This window comes from Dryobates pubescens, chromosome 9 (assembly GCF_014839835.1).
Source record: "Dryobates pubescens isolate bDryPub1 chromosome 9, bDryPub1.pri, whole genome shotgun sequence".
In the NCBI taxonomy this organism is placed as follows: Eukaryota; Metazoa; Chordata; class Aves; order Piciformes; family Picidae; genus Dryobates; species Dryobates pubescens.
Window position 1 is genome coordinate 4,091,788 of NC_071620.1, and position 14,228 is coordinate 4,106,015.

The 14,228-nt window shown below is 41.0% G+C and overlaps 1 protein-coding gene across 1 annotated transcript in view; it reads right to left on the reverse strand.

Moving 5' to 3' along the window:
• Positions 1-880: 880 nt before the first annotated feature.
• Positions 881-14,228, reverse strand: part of PTPN3 (protein tyrosine phosphatase non-receptor type 3) — an 89,490-nt gene continuing 76,142 nt past the window's right edge. The window contains exons 24-26 of the mRNA XM_054164260.1: positions 7,579-7,724; positions 6,795-6,930; positions 881-1,592 (exon numbers count right to left, since the gene is read on the reverse strand). Coding sequence (XP_054020235.1) covers positions 1,515-1,592; positions 6,795-6,930; positions 7,579-7,724 — 360 coding nt within the window. The 3' untranslated portion in view covers positions 881-1,514. The remainder of the gene's footprint in view (positions 1,593-6,794; positions 6,931-7,578; positions 7,725-14,228) is intronic.

Here is a 14,228-nt window from a genome sequence, read left to right on the forward strand (position 1 = left end):
ATATATATATATACACACACATACATACACACATGTATATATATATATACAGAAAATGATCTCATCCTTTGTACAGCTATAAACATCTGGCTGACATGGTCCATAAATTTTTTTCTCCTCTTTAGGACTGATCTTTTAAATAACAGAGTTTTAAAAAGTCCCTTAGATTTTACTTATTTTTTTTTCCCCCCTAAACACTATTCAAAACTGAAGAACTATACAAATCACCATACAAATGTGGTTGTATTAATAGTTCAGAAAGTCCAATTCTCCCATTTGAAATGAAATGGAGACCAGTGTACCTCAGGGTAAGTAATTCATCCACAAACAAATTCATTTTCTCTTTCCATGTAAATCTTCATATGACTTTATCTGCATTTCCACAAAGCAACAAATAGACTAAATTTGCAACACTCTTGCAAAAGGGAGTTGCATTTCACTGGGTAAGAGTGATTTCTGCTGAAGAGCAGCAAGTCAACACTGGCAATATCCGTGCCCTTTTAAGCTTCACACCTTGAATTAGCAGCAACATACTTGATGGGTTCAGTAGTAATTTTTCTTCCAGTATTGGATTACACTACTTTGCATATACAGTAAGTCAAAAGTGTAGTACTTGTGCGCAATATTAACCCACATTTACACCTGAAAACTCATAAATACACATGGAAATGAAGGTGACGGAGAATCAAATCTCATTTTAAGTTAAAACCTTTTCAGTCCACGCGTAGAACAGCAGTGAAAAACACATATAAAGGACAGCAGAAAATGAACGAGTACAGTAAGTAAAGCTGTAAGAAGCAGGCCACTGTTAAAAGGGCAAGTTGTAACTGCAATAGGTCAACAAAAGGTGTATGCAGACTGTACAAACTGCATAAATGCTTAAATGCAGCATTGTTTTGCACATCCCATACAACAGATGTGACTTTGTTAAGAATCCTATTAGAGCAGCTGGTAAACATACTAATAGACAAATGGCAAATGAATATGTACTTTCTCCAGCTTTTAAAGTACAGTAGTTATGGATTAGCTCTTTAAAGCTCTTCATCAGACTTTTAGAAGCCAAGGTTACATTTCCATGAGAAATGTAGGTTTCTGAATAAGAATGTTACAAACATTCACCTTCCATGAGCTTTCATCTATACCTTCTGAAGCTGAATCCTTTCAGTACTAGGAGTTTCCTTTTCTGCTCTTTCAAAGGAAACACAAGAACCTCTGTAACTTCCAAAGTGAAGGGTGTTTTAAGGCAGTAAAAGATATGTTAGAAGTTTCCATGACTCTTTATAGTTGTCTATGTGAATAAAGCGTATTACACACAACTGCTCTCATACATTTATGTGACTGTTACACTGTACAGAATATAACAATCTCGAGAAATTTAAAGTGCCACAGTTCAAATGTGCTTATCTGTCTTTTCATGGGCTTCTAGGCCATTTCAGGTGCTTTCAGAAACAAGCCCTTGCTTTATTTAAAGAGCAGTCTTCATAAGGGGAGAAAATTCATCCTTCACTGTTGTGCTAACTGGAATCCAGTGGTCGAACCAATTCTTCTTTGTAAACACGAAGAATAGCTTCACAAACAAATTTGTATTGACTCTGCGTAAGAAAAACAAAGAAACAAACAAATAAACGTTTAAGGATGACCATTAGCTCAAACTCCTGATTATACAGCAGTATGGAATAGGACTAACACTGCTCCCTTTTCTCCTGGAAAGGAGACACTAAGGACGAAGGAGAAAATCCAAGTCTCCTGGCTGCATTCACAGTAAACAAAAGTAACATTTACTCTTCTTTGAAGGACAAGCATTAAAGATCACACACCAAGGAAAACACGGTCCCTAAATTTAGAAGAACACATAGGAATAGGAAACAGGAAATTTGTATGAGTCTTTTGACTACCTTTAACCAGTTATTTACATTCTTTATAATCTCATCTATTTTATTTTTTATAAGACATCTAATTATTAGAAGTATTCTAACCTTGCCAGTTCTGCAGTTACATTTTATTTGGTCTGTTTTAAGCTACCAAAACTAGGTTTAAAGTTACCATATAGGATATATAGGTAAAACTGCCTTGCTAAAACCCTTTTGGTTTTCTTAAACCACCTACAGTACTGCAGAACGTGGATTCACTTTCTTTTCAATTTATGATCAGGCCACATGCCTCCTTTTGTAACAGAATGGGATCAAGAGCTTTGGAATGAGTATTTCTGAAGAGCAGCAGCCATGTTAATTCTTCTGTCACCCAACATTCCGTGCTCCTTTAGTTCATACAAAGTCTTCAGAAATTAGATTAGTATTCCTTTTCTCAATTATACTATTGCAAAGCCTATTTCTTTCATGATCTTGTGATGTACTTATTTGTTAAAAGCAGTTAGCCTGTGAGCCTGTTTTGAAAAGTGATACAAGGAGACATTAGCAATAGGACTAGTGCAGAACAAAAATCCATGTATGCTGAATGAACTTTTATGACTAACAATCTCAGAACCACAAGAAGATGGAAGGGTAAAAGAACTTACAAAGCTCACAGCATAATTCTCCTCTTCTTCAAAAGCACTTATCACTGTTGTCAAAACCCACAAATTAACACCAAAGGGATGGGATAGGATAGGATAGGATAGGATAGGATAGGATAGGATAGGATAGGATAGGATAGGATAGGATAGGATTGAATTAACCAGGTTGGAAAAGACGTTTGATATCATTAAGTCCAACCTATCACCCAACACCATCTAATCAACTAAACCATGGCACCAAGCACCCCATCCAGTCTTTTCCTGAACACCTCCAGGGATGGTGACTCCACCACCTCCCTGGGCAGCACATTCCAATGGCCAATCTCTCTTTCTATGAAGAACTTCTTCCTAACATCCAGCCTAAACCTCCCCTGGCACAGCTTGAGCTTTATCCAAAGCTCTGTGCCATGTACTCATAGAAGTGCAGCTTCACTTTTTCTAAATCCCTTTTTACATCTTTGAATTGTTCTCCCTGCTCCCCTGTATGTCAGCTCTCCTCAACTCTCTAGGAGCACCTGGAAACACTCTCCAATAACCGAAATGACAGCTATAAAAAAACCCACTTGAACTGTGAAAGACCTTAGGTTGCATTTAGAAAACTGCAGTTAGGAATGCTACCCTTGTCCATAACACGAAGTACATTTTCTCTTAAGTACAGAAAGTCTTAAGGGAAACTGGAAATTAATTTTCAGCATATCTCTTTTCCTGCCTTTTCTTTCAACCTTTCAGTCAATTACTCCCACCTTCAGTATCACTCTTTGTCCCTATTTCTTAATTACCTTGACTTTTCATTGTTATTGTCACTTGCATGTTTCTACTGCCTGAAAAAGCCAAATGTGATGCTCAGTTCTCTGTTCAATACTTCTGTTCACTTGTGTGATCAAGCTGCTGAACAAATAAGAATGAGCACTTCAGAGCTGCTTCCTCTGACTCAGACTACTTGTTTTCTTTGCTCTTATCTGTTGCATGTATTCTTACTGCTCTCTCAGCTGATAACTAATTCTATTATGTAAGTCCTAAAGCATGGCTTTATGTATTGTTTAGCATCTCTAATTTCTCCTCAGTGGAACATAATGGTTTAGTTTATTTTTTTTCCCCAAAAAACTGAAAGGCCACTCAGTTACACAACTTTTGTTGTAGCTTTATTACTTGGGTTGCAACTTTTGTGTTCTTGCTCATGGTGACCAAATTACAGGCCTTTTGAGAAACTACAGCTTTCATGGGATTAACTGCAGACACTAAACTGACCAGTTAATAACTCTGATGAGTCTATTCGTACTTAAGGAGTAGGCCCTGTCTGATACCAACCCACAACATCCATCTGGGTGCATGCATCATCTTAGAATTGGAGCACACACAATTCCCACAGGGCAGCTGAACAAGCTTCAGGCAAGGCTATTACAACTGAACAATGCCTAATGACTTATCCCAGAAGCCCTAAGCTGAATAGCAAACAGCAGCAGGGCTAGCTGGAATACAGGCACGAGAATGTGATAGAGCACTCAGAATATATCAAAATGCTATCATGCAGCGTTTTTGGTATTCTGGTTTCTCACAGCTGAGTGCTTGCTTCTGTGTCTCATCTAAAGCACGGTTCTGCTTACTGGCTTTTCACAAGGGTGTCTGCATACTTTGGAAATAACAAATGAACTTAGTTTCAAAGTATTGCTGCTACAGATCATCCCTCTCCTGACTGTGCTGATAGAAAACTGTGGAACACAGGAAGCAAGGTAAGGAATCCTATTTTACATAATCAGTTTTCTACACCTGGGGTTTGACTGTCAGTGTATTTTTTGCTACTAGCCATATTCTTCAGTTACATCAAACTGCAGAGTGCAAGGACAATTCCTGCTGATTTGCATTTTAACAGGAGGGATACAGCCTCCTGGCAAGCTGAAGTTTACTTCAGGCTTTCATGTCTGGTTCATGAAAATTACCACCTCTAGAAACTTTAAGCCTGGAACTGCTTGGTTCATTTTAGAAACTACGGGGCATAGACAAGTACAACTCCCAAAATCAGCATTCATATTTCTCATCTCATGACATCCTTTCTCATAACCTCAGCTTCCATTTGCTGTGAGAAGCAAGGCAGGGGACTATTCAGACAACTCCCTCCTCAACCATACAGTTTAATGCACTTCCAGAGACTGCACTTACACAGCAGCAAACATCAGTCCCAGCAATATGCTTGAACAATCTGTGTTCACAGAGCAGTAATGTTATAAAAGCAACCATAATTCCTGTTACTTTCATACCCTTTCATAAAGCAAGAGTTCTCCCCAGTCTAGTAAATCATAATGCAGTCATTAACCTGCAGTCATTAACCTGTTAGCAAACAGAACTTGTCTTCTCAAGCTGTATTCTTCCTTCCCTTGGTCAAATGGAAATCAAGGCATTTTCTTTTGAAGATGAGAGAGAGAAATGTCCAACTTAACTGTTGACTTCGTAGATCTAAACCCTTTTACTTCCATTTTTACTGAACATTTAGTTCTCTGAGATAATGTATACTGAATACTCTGTCATGCAGCCTCTACCCAAGAAAGCAAAGCCTCCCAAGCCTTCATCCTTGGTCTGTAACATGTTCAAAGCTGACACAAAATTGCTCTCATGATCTCTAATTGTCTTTGCTCAACTTTGATCTTAAAATAACCTTCTATTTCCATATTCTAGTTATTGGTAACAGTTAACCTTTCCTGAATTTACCTCCTGCTCTTTGTTTTCCCAGATTGGAGTAGTGACATGATTAAGCAAAATACAAATATTGTTCCCATTAAATTTGTCCTCCTAAAGTGGCCTCTGGTTAATCCTATCCTATCCTATCCTATCCTATCCTATCCTATCCTATCCTATCCTATCCTATCCTATCCTATCCCATCCTATCCTATTGAAAAAACACTTCCCATTTTCAAATGATACCACAAAAGTTTAATAACTTCTGTAGTGGTTTGAAAGGAAAGGCTCTGCTTTCCCTCCCCCACTGAGAAAGAGACCATGGCTAAACCCAGTCGGAGAAATGAGAGTATATTTTACAAGGAAACAGATTCTATGTAACACAACAAATACAGGTATTTTACAATATATACAGGAATATACAGCGAATGAACTCAACCAGAAACCAGACCCCCCACAGAGGGGGCTTCCCCCTGTGCCCCCTTCACCCCCTACCTCCCTTCTCCCCCAAAGAGGTAGAAGAAGAGACGAGGATGGTTAGTAGGACAGGGGAAGAAGCGGACAGGCCTGTTACAGGGAGGGAGTTAGTTCTTATCTCTTGGCAAGAAGCCCAGAAGCAGATCCAGCCGAAAGGGACAGCGAAGGAAGGAAGACTGAGAGAGAGTTCCCAGCTCCCCTGGATCCAATCTCACCTCCCCCCTATACTTGGCCAATGAAATTCGTTTAGACTACCAAAATATTTTATAAACATTTAGCCAGTGTGCCCCTTCCTTAAAGGCACAGCGTCAAACGGTCACAACTTCTCATAAGGTTCCCTGCTAGAATGAAAAGCAAAAAATCATTCTAGCTTCTTGCAGAGAATTTAGGCAAAGGGCCATGGTTTGTGTAAGTCTGCCTGCAATGTACAGAAATAAAATAAAATAGAAATAAAGGTAAGAAATATTTACAAAACATTTAAATACACATCTCACAAGCAAAGCAGCCTTTGCTACCACACTCTGTTATGCTAAATGTAGGAAGCATGAAATATAATGGCAACTGCAAAGGCAATGCTATGGGCTGCTTTCTTGGTAAGGAGATTAGCCTCCCTGTGAGGAGAGGCTGAGACATCTGGGGCTGTTTAGTCTGGAGAAGAGAAGACTGAGAGGGGATTTAATAAATGCCTATGAATATCTGAGGGCTGAGTGTCAAGAGGGAGGGGACAGGCTCTGCTCACTGGTGCCCTGGGATAGGACAAGGGGCAATGGGTAGAAACTACAGCACAGGAGGTTCCACTTCAACACGAGAAGGAACTTCTTCACTGTGAGGTTCACAGAGCCCTGGAACTGGCTGCCCAGATTGGTGGTGGAGTCTCTCCTTCTCTGGAGACTTTCCAGACCCATCTGGATGTGTTCCTGTGTGATCTGTACTGGATTCTATGGTCCTGCTCTGGCAGGGGCATTGGACCTGATGATCTCTGAAGGCCCCTTCCAACCCCTAACCTCCAATGATGCTGTGAACTGAAGACTTGTACAATTAGATCATTTTAAAAGAGATAAAACCCCGGATCTTTTTTCAAACGAGGCAAGTGCAGTACACATACAGAAAAGGAGGCTTCCCCTCCATCACTTACTGATGTTTGCACCATCATAGCTCGCTGGTCTCGCATCTTCCGCACGATGTCCAGAGGATAAACAGGTCGGTTGTTCTCGATTAAGCACATGGCCGTCTCCATAGTGACCAACACACCGGTGCGACCGATGCCAGCGCTGTGGGACGGGGCAGAAAAGCAGGCTTTACACGGGGTGTTTGCAGGGCACCAGATTCATATCACAAGCTTAATACTAGAATGCTCAATAGCCTTAAGACCTTAGTAAAATTAGAACTCTGTGTGAAGCGTATTGGTAAAGCAGACTCAGGAATATTTCCTGCCAACTATTGATTTTTTTTAATTAAAAACCCCCTAAAATATCACTTAAAGTAAATGGATTTTTAACAGTCAGGACTCCTTACAAATCTAAATGTACTGGTTTAGTATTTTTGACTGAAAAAAGGCAGGAGCTAATTGCCTGCTTTTTACAGGCACTTGAACAGCAGAAAAAAATCCCCACCCCTTTGCGGTGCCACTCAAAATGAAGTTACAACAGTGGCAGAGGATAAAAATGGAGAGCAACTTATATTGCAAATTATCACCTCTGTGATAATTACATGACTAAGCCATTTCACCAAAAGGTTGCAGGAGAAAGGGAAAGAAAAGAAACCCATCGTTTATATACAACACCAGGCTTCTGCTTTCCACAGCGAATGCTGGTACTGCACAGCTTAACATTTTTATGTCATGCAAGGAATCAAGCAAAGGTTCATCCTAAGGCTAAAGCAAATCTATAATAAAAAAAATTAAATTAACACATATGTACCTGCAGTGAACAAGGACTGGCTCATTCTCTACTCTCTTTGGTCTCATACTTGTCACAAACTCCAAGAAGTCCATGGAGTCATCAGGAACACCATGATCTGGCCAAGCGACATACTGGAGATGGGTGACGGTGTGCTGCTGCCCTGTCTAAAATACAGACAAGTTTTGGAAAAGTGTTCAGTGTTATGGCTCCTGTATGGATGTGCACTAGATATCAGCCATGCTTTCCACACTAAGTGCATTCTGCAGATACAGAATAAGGAATAAACCAGGTTGGAAAAGAACTTTGAGATCATCGAGTCCAACCTATCACCCAACACCATCTAATCAACTAAACCATGGCACCAAGCGCCCCATCCAGTCTCTTCTTAAACACTTCCAGTGATGGTGACTCCATCACCTCCCTGGGCAGCACATTCCAATGGCCAATCTCTCTTTCTGTGAAGAATTTCTTCCTAAAGTCCAGCCTAAACCTCCCCTGGTGCAGTTTGAGACTGTGTCCTCTTGTTCTGGTGCTGGGTGCCTGGGAGAAGAGACCAACCCCCACCTGGCTACAACCTCCCTTCAGGTAGTTGTAGAGAGCAATAAGGTCTGCCCTGAGCCTCCTCCTCTCCAGGCTAAGACCCCATGGTAACCGGGATCTCTACAAAATAACCTTTTTCTGCTCATCTTTGCTACCATTATGTAGTTGAGCTTTACCAAATGATTGCACTTAAATTTTTTCTGAAATGCCATAGACTGAAAAAATACAAAAACATGACTAGAAGATGTCATTAAAAAGTCCTCTTTTGCAAATCAGTGTGTGCTTAACCAGAACCTCTTCAAAAGAAACGAGGTAACACAGCAATTATATGCAACAGTTTGAACGGATTCTCCAAAACCAGAAGCATCTGAATGACAGTGTTCAGGTGAAACGAAGACTTGATTCATTCTAAAATTATCTGAGTCTCCAGTCACCTTCCATGTGTGTAAAGAGCATCAAGCCATGGATAGCAGCTAAGTGCCAGCAGCACAACCAAGGATCCCCAACAGCCATCTGTAGCAGCAAAAGACGGTTTACAAGCTCGGAAGAGTTAAATTTTACTTACTAGTAATTTGGGCTCAAAATTAGCAAGTTGCATAGTTTGGGTTTTTTCTATAACAGTTCACAGACATTAAGCATAACAAGCATGTTACATAAGACTTACTCAAGGTAAGAATGCACTGCAAGACCATGCATTTTAGTCCACAGATGATGTTTCTTGTGTGATTGTCTTAATTTTCTGCTACATGCCCTATTAATCCCTAGAGACCAATAGATTTGTTAATTGTCACAGGTATCATAGAATCATAGAATTAATAAGGTTGGAAGAGACCTCAAAGATCATCAAGTCCAACCTGTCACCCAACACCTCATGACTACTAAACCATGGCATCAAGTGCCACGTCCAATCCCCTCTTGAACACCTCCAGGGACGGTGACTCCACCACCTCCCTGGGCAGCACATTCCAATGGCTAACAACTCTCTCTGTGAAGAACTTTCTCCTCACCTTGAGCCTAAACTTCCCCTGGCACAGCTTGAGACTGTGTACGAGGTATGCCTCAAGTGTCAATACATTTTTCTAGTTATTTATGTTTTGACCAAGTAATTTTTCATTCTTTTTGTTGATCCAAACTGACCATTACATCACTCGCTTTGAAAAATGCACAAGTATCTGGGGTCAGAGTGGCTGGAGAGTAGCCAGGAGGAAAGGGACCTTGGGGTACTGGTTGACAGTAGGCTGAACATGAGCCAGCAGTGTGCCCAGGTGGCCAAGGTGGCCAATGGCATCCTGGCCTGTATCAGGAACAGTGTGGCCAGCAGGAGCAGGGAAGTCATTGTGCCCTGTACTCAGCACTGGTTAGGCCACACCTTGAGTACTGTGTCCAGTTCTGGGCCCCTCAGCCTAGGAAAGATGTTGACTTGCTGGAACATGTCCAGAGAAGGGCAACAAAGCTGGGGAGGGGTTTGGAGCACAAGCTCTATGAGGAGAGGCTGAGGGAGCTGGGGTTGCTTAGCCTGGAGAAGAGGAGGCTCAGGGCAGACCTTCTTACTCTCTACAACTACCTGAAGGGAGGTCGTAGCCAGGTGGGGGTCAGTTTCTTCTCCCAGGCAACCTGTGACAGAACAAGGGGACACAGTCTCAAGCTGTGCCAGGGGAGGTTTAGGCTGGACTTCAGGAAGAAATTCTTCCGAGAAGGAGAGATCAGTCATTGGAATGTGCTGCCCAGGGAGGTGGTGGAGTCACCATCACTGGAGGTGTTTAGGAAGAGACTGGATGGGGTGCTTGGTGCCATGGTTTAGTTGATTAGATAGTGTTGGATGATAGGTTGGACTTGATGATCTCAAAGGTCTTTTCCAACCTGGCCTATTCTATTCTATTCTATTCTAGTCTAGTCTGGTCTAGTCTAGTCTAGTCTAGTCTATTCTCCTAAAATGCCTCTTATTGATTAATAAAAGAATCATGTGTTCATCAGAAAAACAGCACATGCAGCTTACTATAGTAAGTAATACCCATATAGTAAAAAGGAAATTTAGGCTTGAAAGGTCAACATTAATTTTGACTTTTCTCACAATGCAAACAATTAATTTTGCATTTCACCTTTTCATTTGATGTTGGTTTTGGTCTTGGTTATAATACAATCTTCAATCAAAAAAAAAAAAAAGAAGAAAGAAAATAAATTTCACCACATGGAATTATACTAATGCTGAAATGGTCCTATAAGAGATCTCTTCTAAAGCAAGAAAAGGTATGCTCTTTGTTAATGAGCTTCACAAATAAAACCTTGAATGCTTAAACTCAGTGAGCTGTGTTAAAGCCTAGTTTCTGAACAGTAGATACCTTGTCAGTGCCATTTGGCATCTCTTTGCACCACTGTTTTCACTTCATTATGCTTCTGTACATCCTTGCCATAATGCTTTTCATCTACTTTTATTCCTCAGCTCTTTACTATTCAAAAGTAATTTGTTTTCCTCTACCATAAGTATTTGACAGAATAGAACATGTTCAGTGCAGACACATTTCAGAGAAGCTTTTAAAATGCTTCTGCAGTGTGGCAGGTTGAAGACACTTTTCACAGTCAAATTTATATAGATTTCTTTGGAAAGAGCAAATACAAGTTGTCCTTCATGTGCCGAAGCAAAAGTTTCAGTGAACCAATCTAAGAATCCTTAACATAAGCAAACTCAACATTTCCCCTCACAAACTGTTGTATGACATGTATTTGGCAAGGAAGACAGATGGTGTGGAAAGCCTCAGCCCAAACAATTCAGATGTTTAAAAAATACAGAGAGTCTAATTTCTGTTTGTAGCAGAAAGTGTTGGCAGTACACTCATTTGCATTGCTGCCTTTGTTTTATCTAATATCAATTTAACAGTCACTAGAAGGCCTTACATGCTGGCCATTCATAAACAAGACACCAGTCATTGGAGGTCTTTAGGAGGAGACTTGATTGGGTGCTTGGTGCCATGGTTTAGTTGATTAGTGTTGGGTGATAGGTTGGACTTGATGATCTTGGAGGTCTCTTCCAACCTGGTCTGGTCTGGTCTATTTCTATTTCTATTTCTATTTCTATTTCTATTTCTATTTCTATTTCTATTTCTATTTCTATTTCTATTCTGTATCTTGCAATTTTACTTCCTCTCTTCAGCAAAGGGCAATACTCTTCCTTTGCAAAATGAATTCATGCTTTGAATTGCTGCATAAATTGAGTTTTTTCTCTCTTCAAACCACCCCTTCTTCCATCACTAAGACACTGAGGTGCCAGAGTGGTTCCAGAGCTGGGCAATACAACTTTTGAAGGGTATAGAGAACGAGTCTTATGAGGAGGGCCTGAAGGAACAGTGATTGTTTAGTCTGCAGAAGAGGAGGCTGAAGGGAGACCTCATTACTCTCAATCTGAAAGAAGGTTGGAGTAATGTGGGAGTTGGTCTCTTCTCAGGTGATAGAACGAGATAAATGGCCTGAAATTGTGCCAGGGAAGGTTTATATTGAATATTAGGAAAAATTTCTTTGCTGTAGGAGTGATCAGGCATTGGAACAGGCTGCTCAGGGAAGTGGTGGAGCCACCATCCCTGGATGTGTTCAAGAAACATGCGGACATGGCAATTCAGAACACGGTTTAATGGCCATGGTGAGACCACCATGGATTGATGGTTGGACTCCATCTTTGAGATCTCTTCCAACTGAAACAATTCTATTACTCTATGACCATTGTAAAATCCATGGAAAGAGATAGCTTTTAAATTGAAAAGTAGCTTCTCTCCCAAAATCACTCTACTGGCATTGCCATTGTCTGCACAATTGTGCAGACAACAGTCCACATTATGGCACAAGCAGTCACCTCAATTACCTTGTCCTGGGAGCACCTCTCCTATGAAGAGAGGCTGAAAGAATTTGGGCTCTTCAGCATGGAGAAGAGAAGGCTCTGGGCAGACCTTACAGCTACATTTCAATGAGCAAAAGGGACCTACGGGAAAGCTGGAGGAGGACAGTTTAGAAGGGCATGGATGAGGCGCAATGGTTTGAAACTGGAGCAGGATAGATTTGGGTTGGACATGAGGAGGAAATTCTTTAAAATGAGAGTGGTGAAATACTGGAACAGGTTGCCCAGGGATGGGTTTGAGGCCCTGTCCATAGAGACATTCAAGATCAGACTCGATGTGGCCCTGGGCAGCCTGATCTAGTTGGATGTGTCCCTGCTCACTGCAGGGGGGTTGGACAAAATGATCTTTGAGGGTCCCTTCCAACGTGATGTCATCTGAGAATCTGTCCATTTTGCACTCACATTACACAATTTTTTCCTTTGGTCTCTTTGTTCTGGTCCTTAAAGTGTTCTGAAGCACAACAACCCCATGCAGTGCTACAGGCTAGGGTTGGAGTGGCTGGAGAGCTGCCAAACAGAAAAGGACCTGGGGATACCAATTGACAGCCAGCTGAACATGAGCCAGCAGTGTGCCCAAGTGGCCAAGAAGGCCAATGGCATCCTGGCTTGCATCAAGAATTGTGTGGCCAGGACATTGAGACTCTTGAGCATGTCCAGAGAAGGGCAACGAAGCTGGGGAGAGGCCTCGAGCACAAGCCCTGCGAGGAGAGGCTGAGGGAGCTGGGATTGTTTAGCCTGGAGAAGAGGAGGCTCAGGGGAGACCTTATTGCTCTCTACAACTCCTGGCTGTAGCCAGGAGGGGGCTGGTCTCTTCTCCAAGGCAACCAGCACCAGAACAAGAGGACACAGTTTCAAGCTGCACCAGGGGAAGTTTAGGCTCAAGGTGAGGAGCAAGTTCTTCACCAAGAGAGTTGTTAGCCATTGGAATGTGCTGCCCAGGGAGGTGGTGGATTCACCGTCCCTAGAGGTGTTCAAGAGGGGATTGGACGTGGCACTTGGTACCATGGTCTAGTAATCATGAGGTGTTGGGTGACAGGCTGGACTTGATGATCTTTCAGGTCTTTTCCAACCTGGTTGATTTTATGATTCTAAATATGAAAAAACCTAATTCCTTGACCGCAAAACCCCCAAACTTATTTGATTTTCTTTCATTTTGCTGCAAGACAGCATTCAGTCTTGGGGAAAAAAAAGGCAGGAAATGAATCCTTATTTAATTTCATGAAGCTTAGAAATGTTATAAATATTTCACACAGTTGCAGTGATTTGATTATTTTCAGTCACAGGTAAAGAAGCATTGAGTTAAAATGCATCTTGAAAAGTTTCTTCTTCCTCTAGTGCACTGATCTAATATGAACAAAAGGCCATGAGTACCGTTTCATAAACTGCTCTTTTGAGCTATTTCCCCCTAAAGGCAGACTTGAAATCTGTGCAACTTAATTCACAGGAAACTCTTCCACAAATATGTTTTTTCCAACAGAGATCAAATCTCTTGTGAGTTTGGAAGATATATCCATCTTACTACTAAAAGACACTTGTCTTCAAAAGGACCAGTCCAGTGATGCTCACAATTAGTTCAAGGAATTAATGAAAACCTGTTTGGAATTCAAATTACTTTTTATGCATTCTTCAAAGAACACAACAGTATCTGGGAGAGGTACTGAGTGTTTCAGAGAGGAGCTCTGCTGTGTTTTAACAAGCTATAAAGGTTTTTATTTCCATCTGAAATTTCCAATGCATGTGTCATTTTTCCTGTATGAACAGCTCGAAGTTGAGTCATCTTTTGAGTAGTCACTTCAAGTGTATGATTAAATTTTACTTTAGTTAAACTTGCCCTTAATTACAAGTCAAACCAACAAAAACCAAACAAAAACACCAACAAAACGAACCAAACAAAAAACCCCACAAAAACCCCACAAACCCCAAACTCCTGAAAACAATCTTGACCTCACCACAAGCACAAATCCATATAGAACTACCTCTACCATGCTTTTGTCCAACCTAGATGAAATCTATGCAAGCATACACCTTTACATTAGCAATGATGTTCTCACCTGAGAGCTATCACAAGACAATTCACACAGTTGAAGATCCTTTCACATCTGTTAAGATGCTCACAAAGGCACACTATATTCTCACACAATATGTGTATCAAAAAATTAACAACTCACCCATTTTCATTATGATTTTGACTTCCTAAATTGTAGCAAATAGACATCTAAAGTGAAAAGTCACTGACCACTGTCAC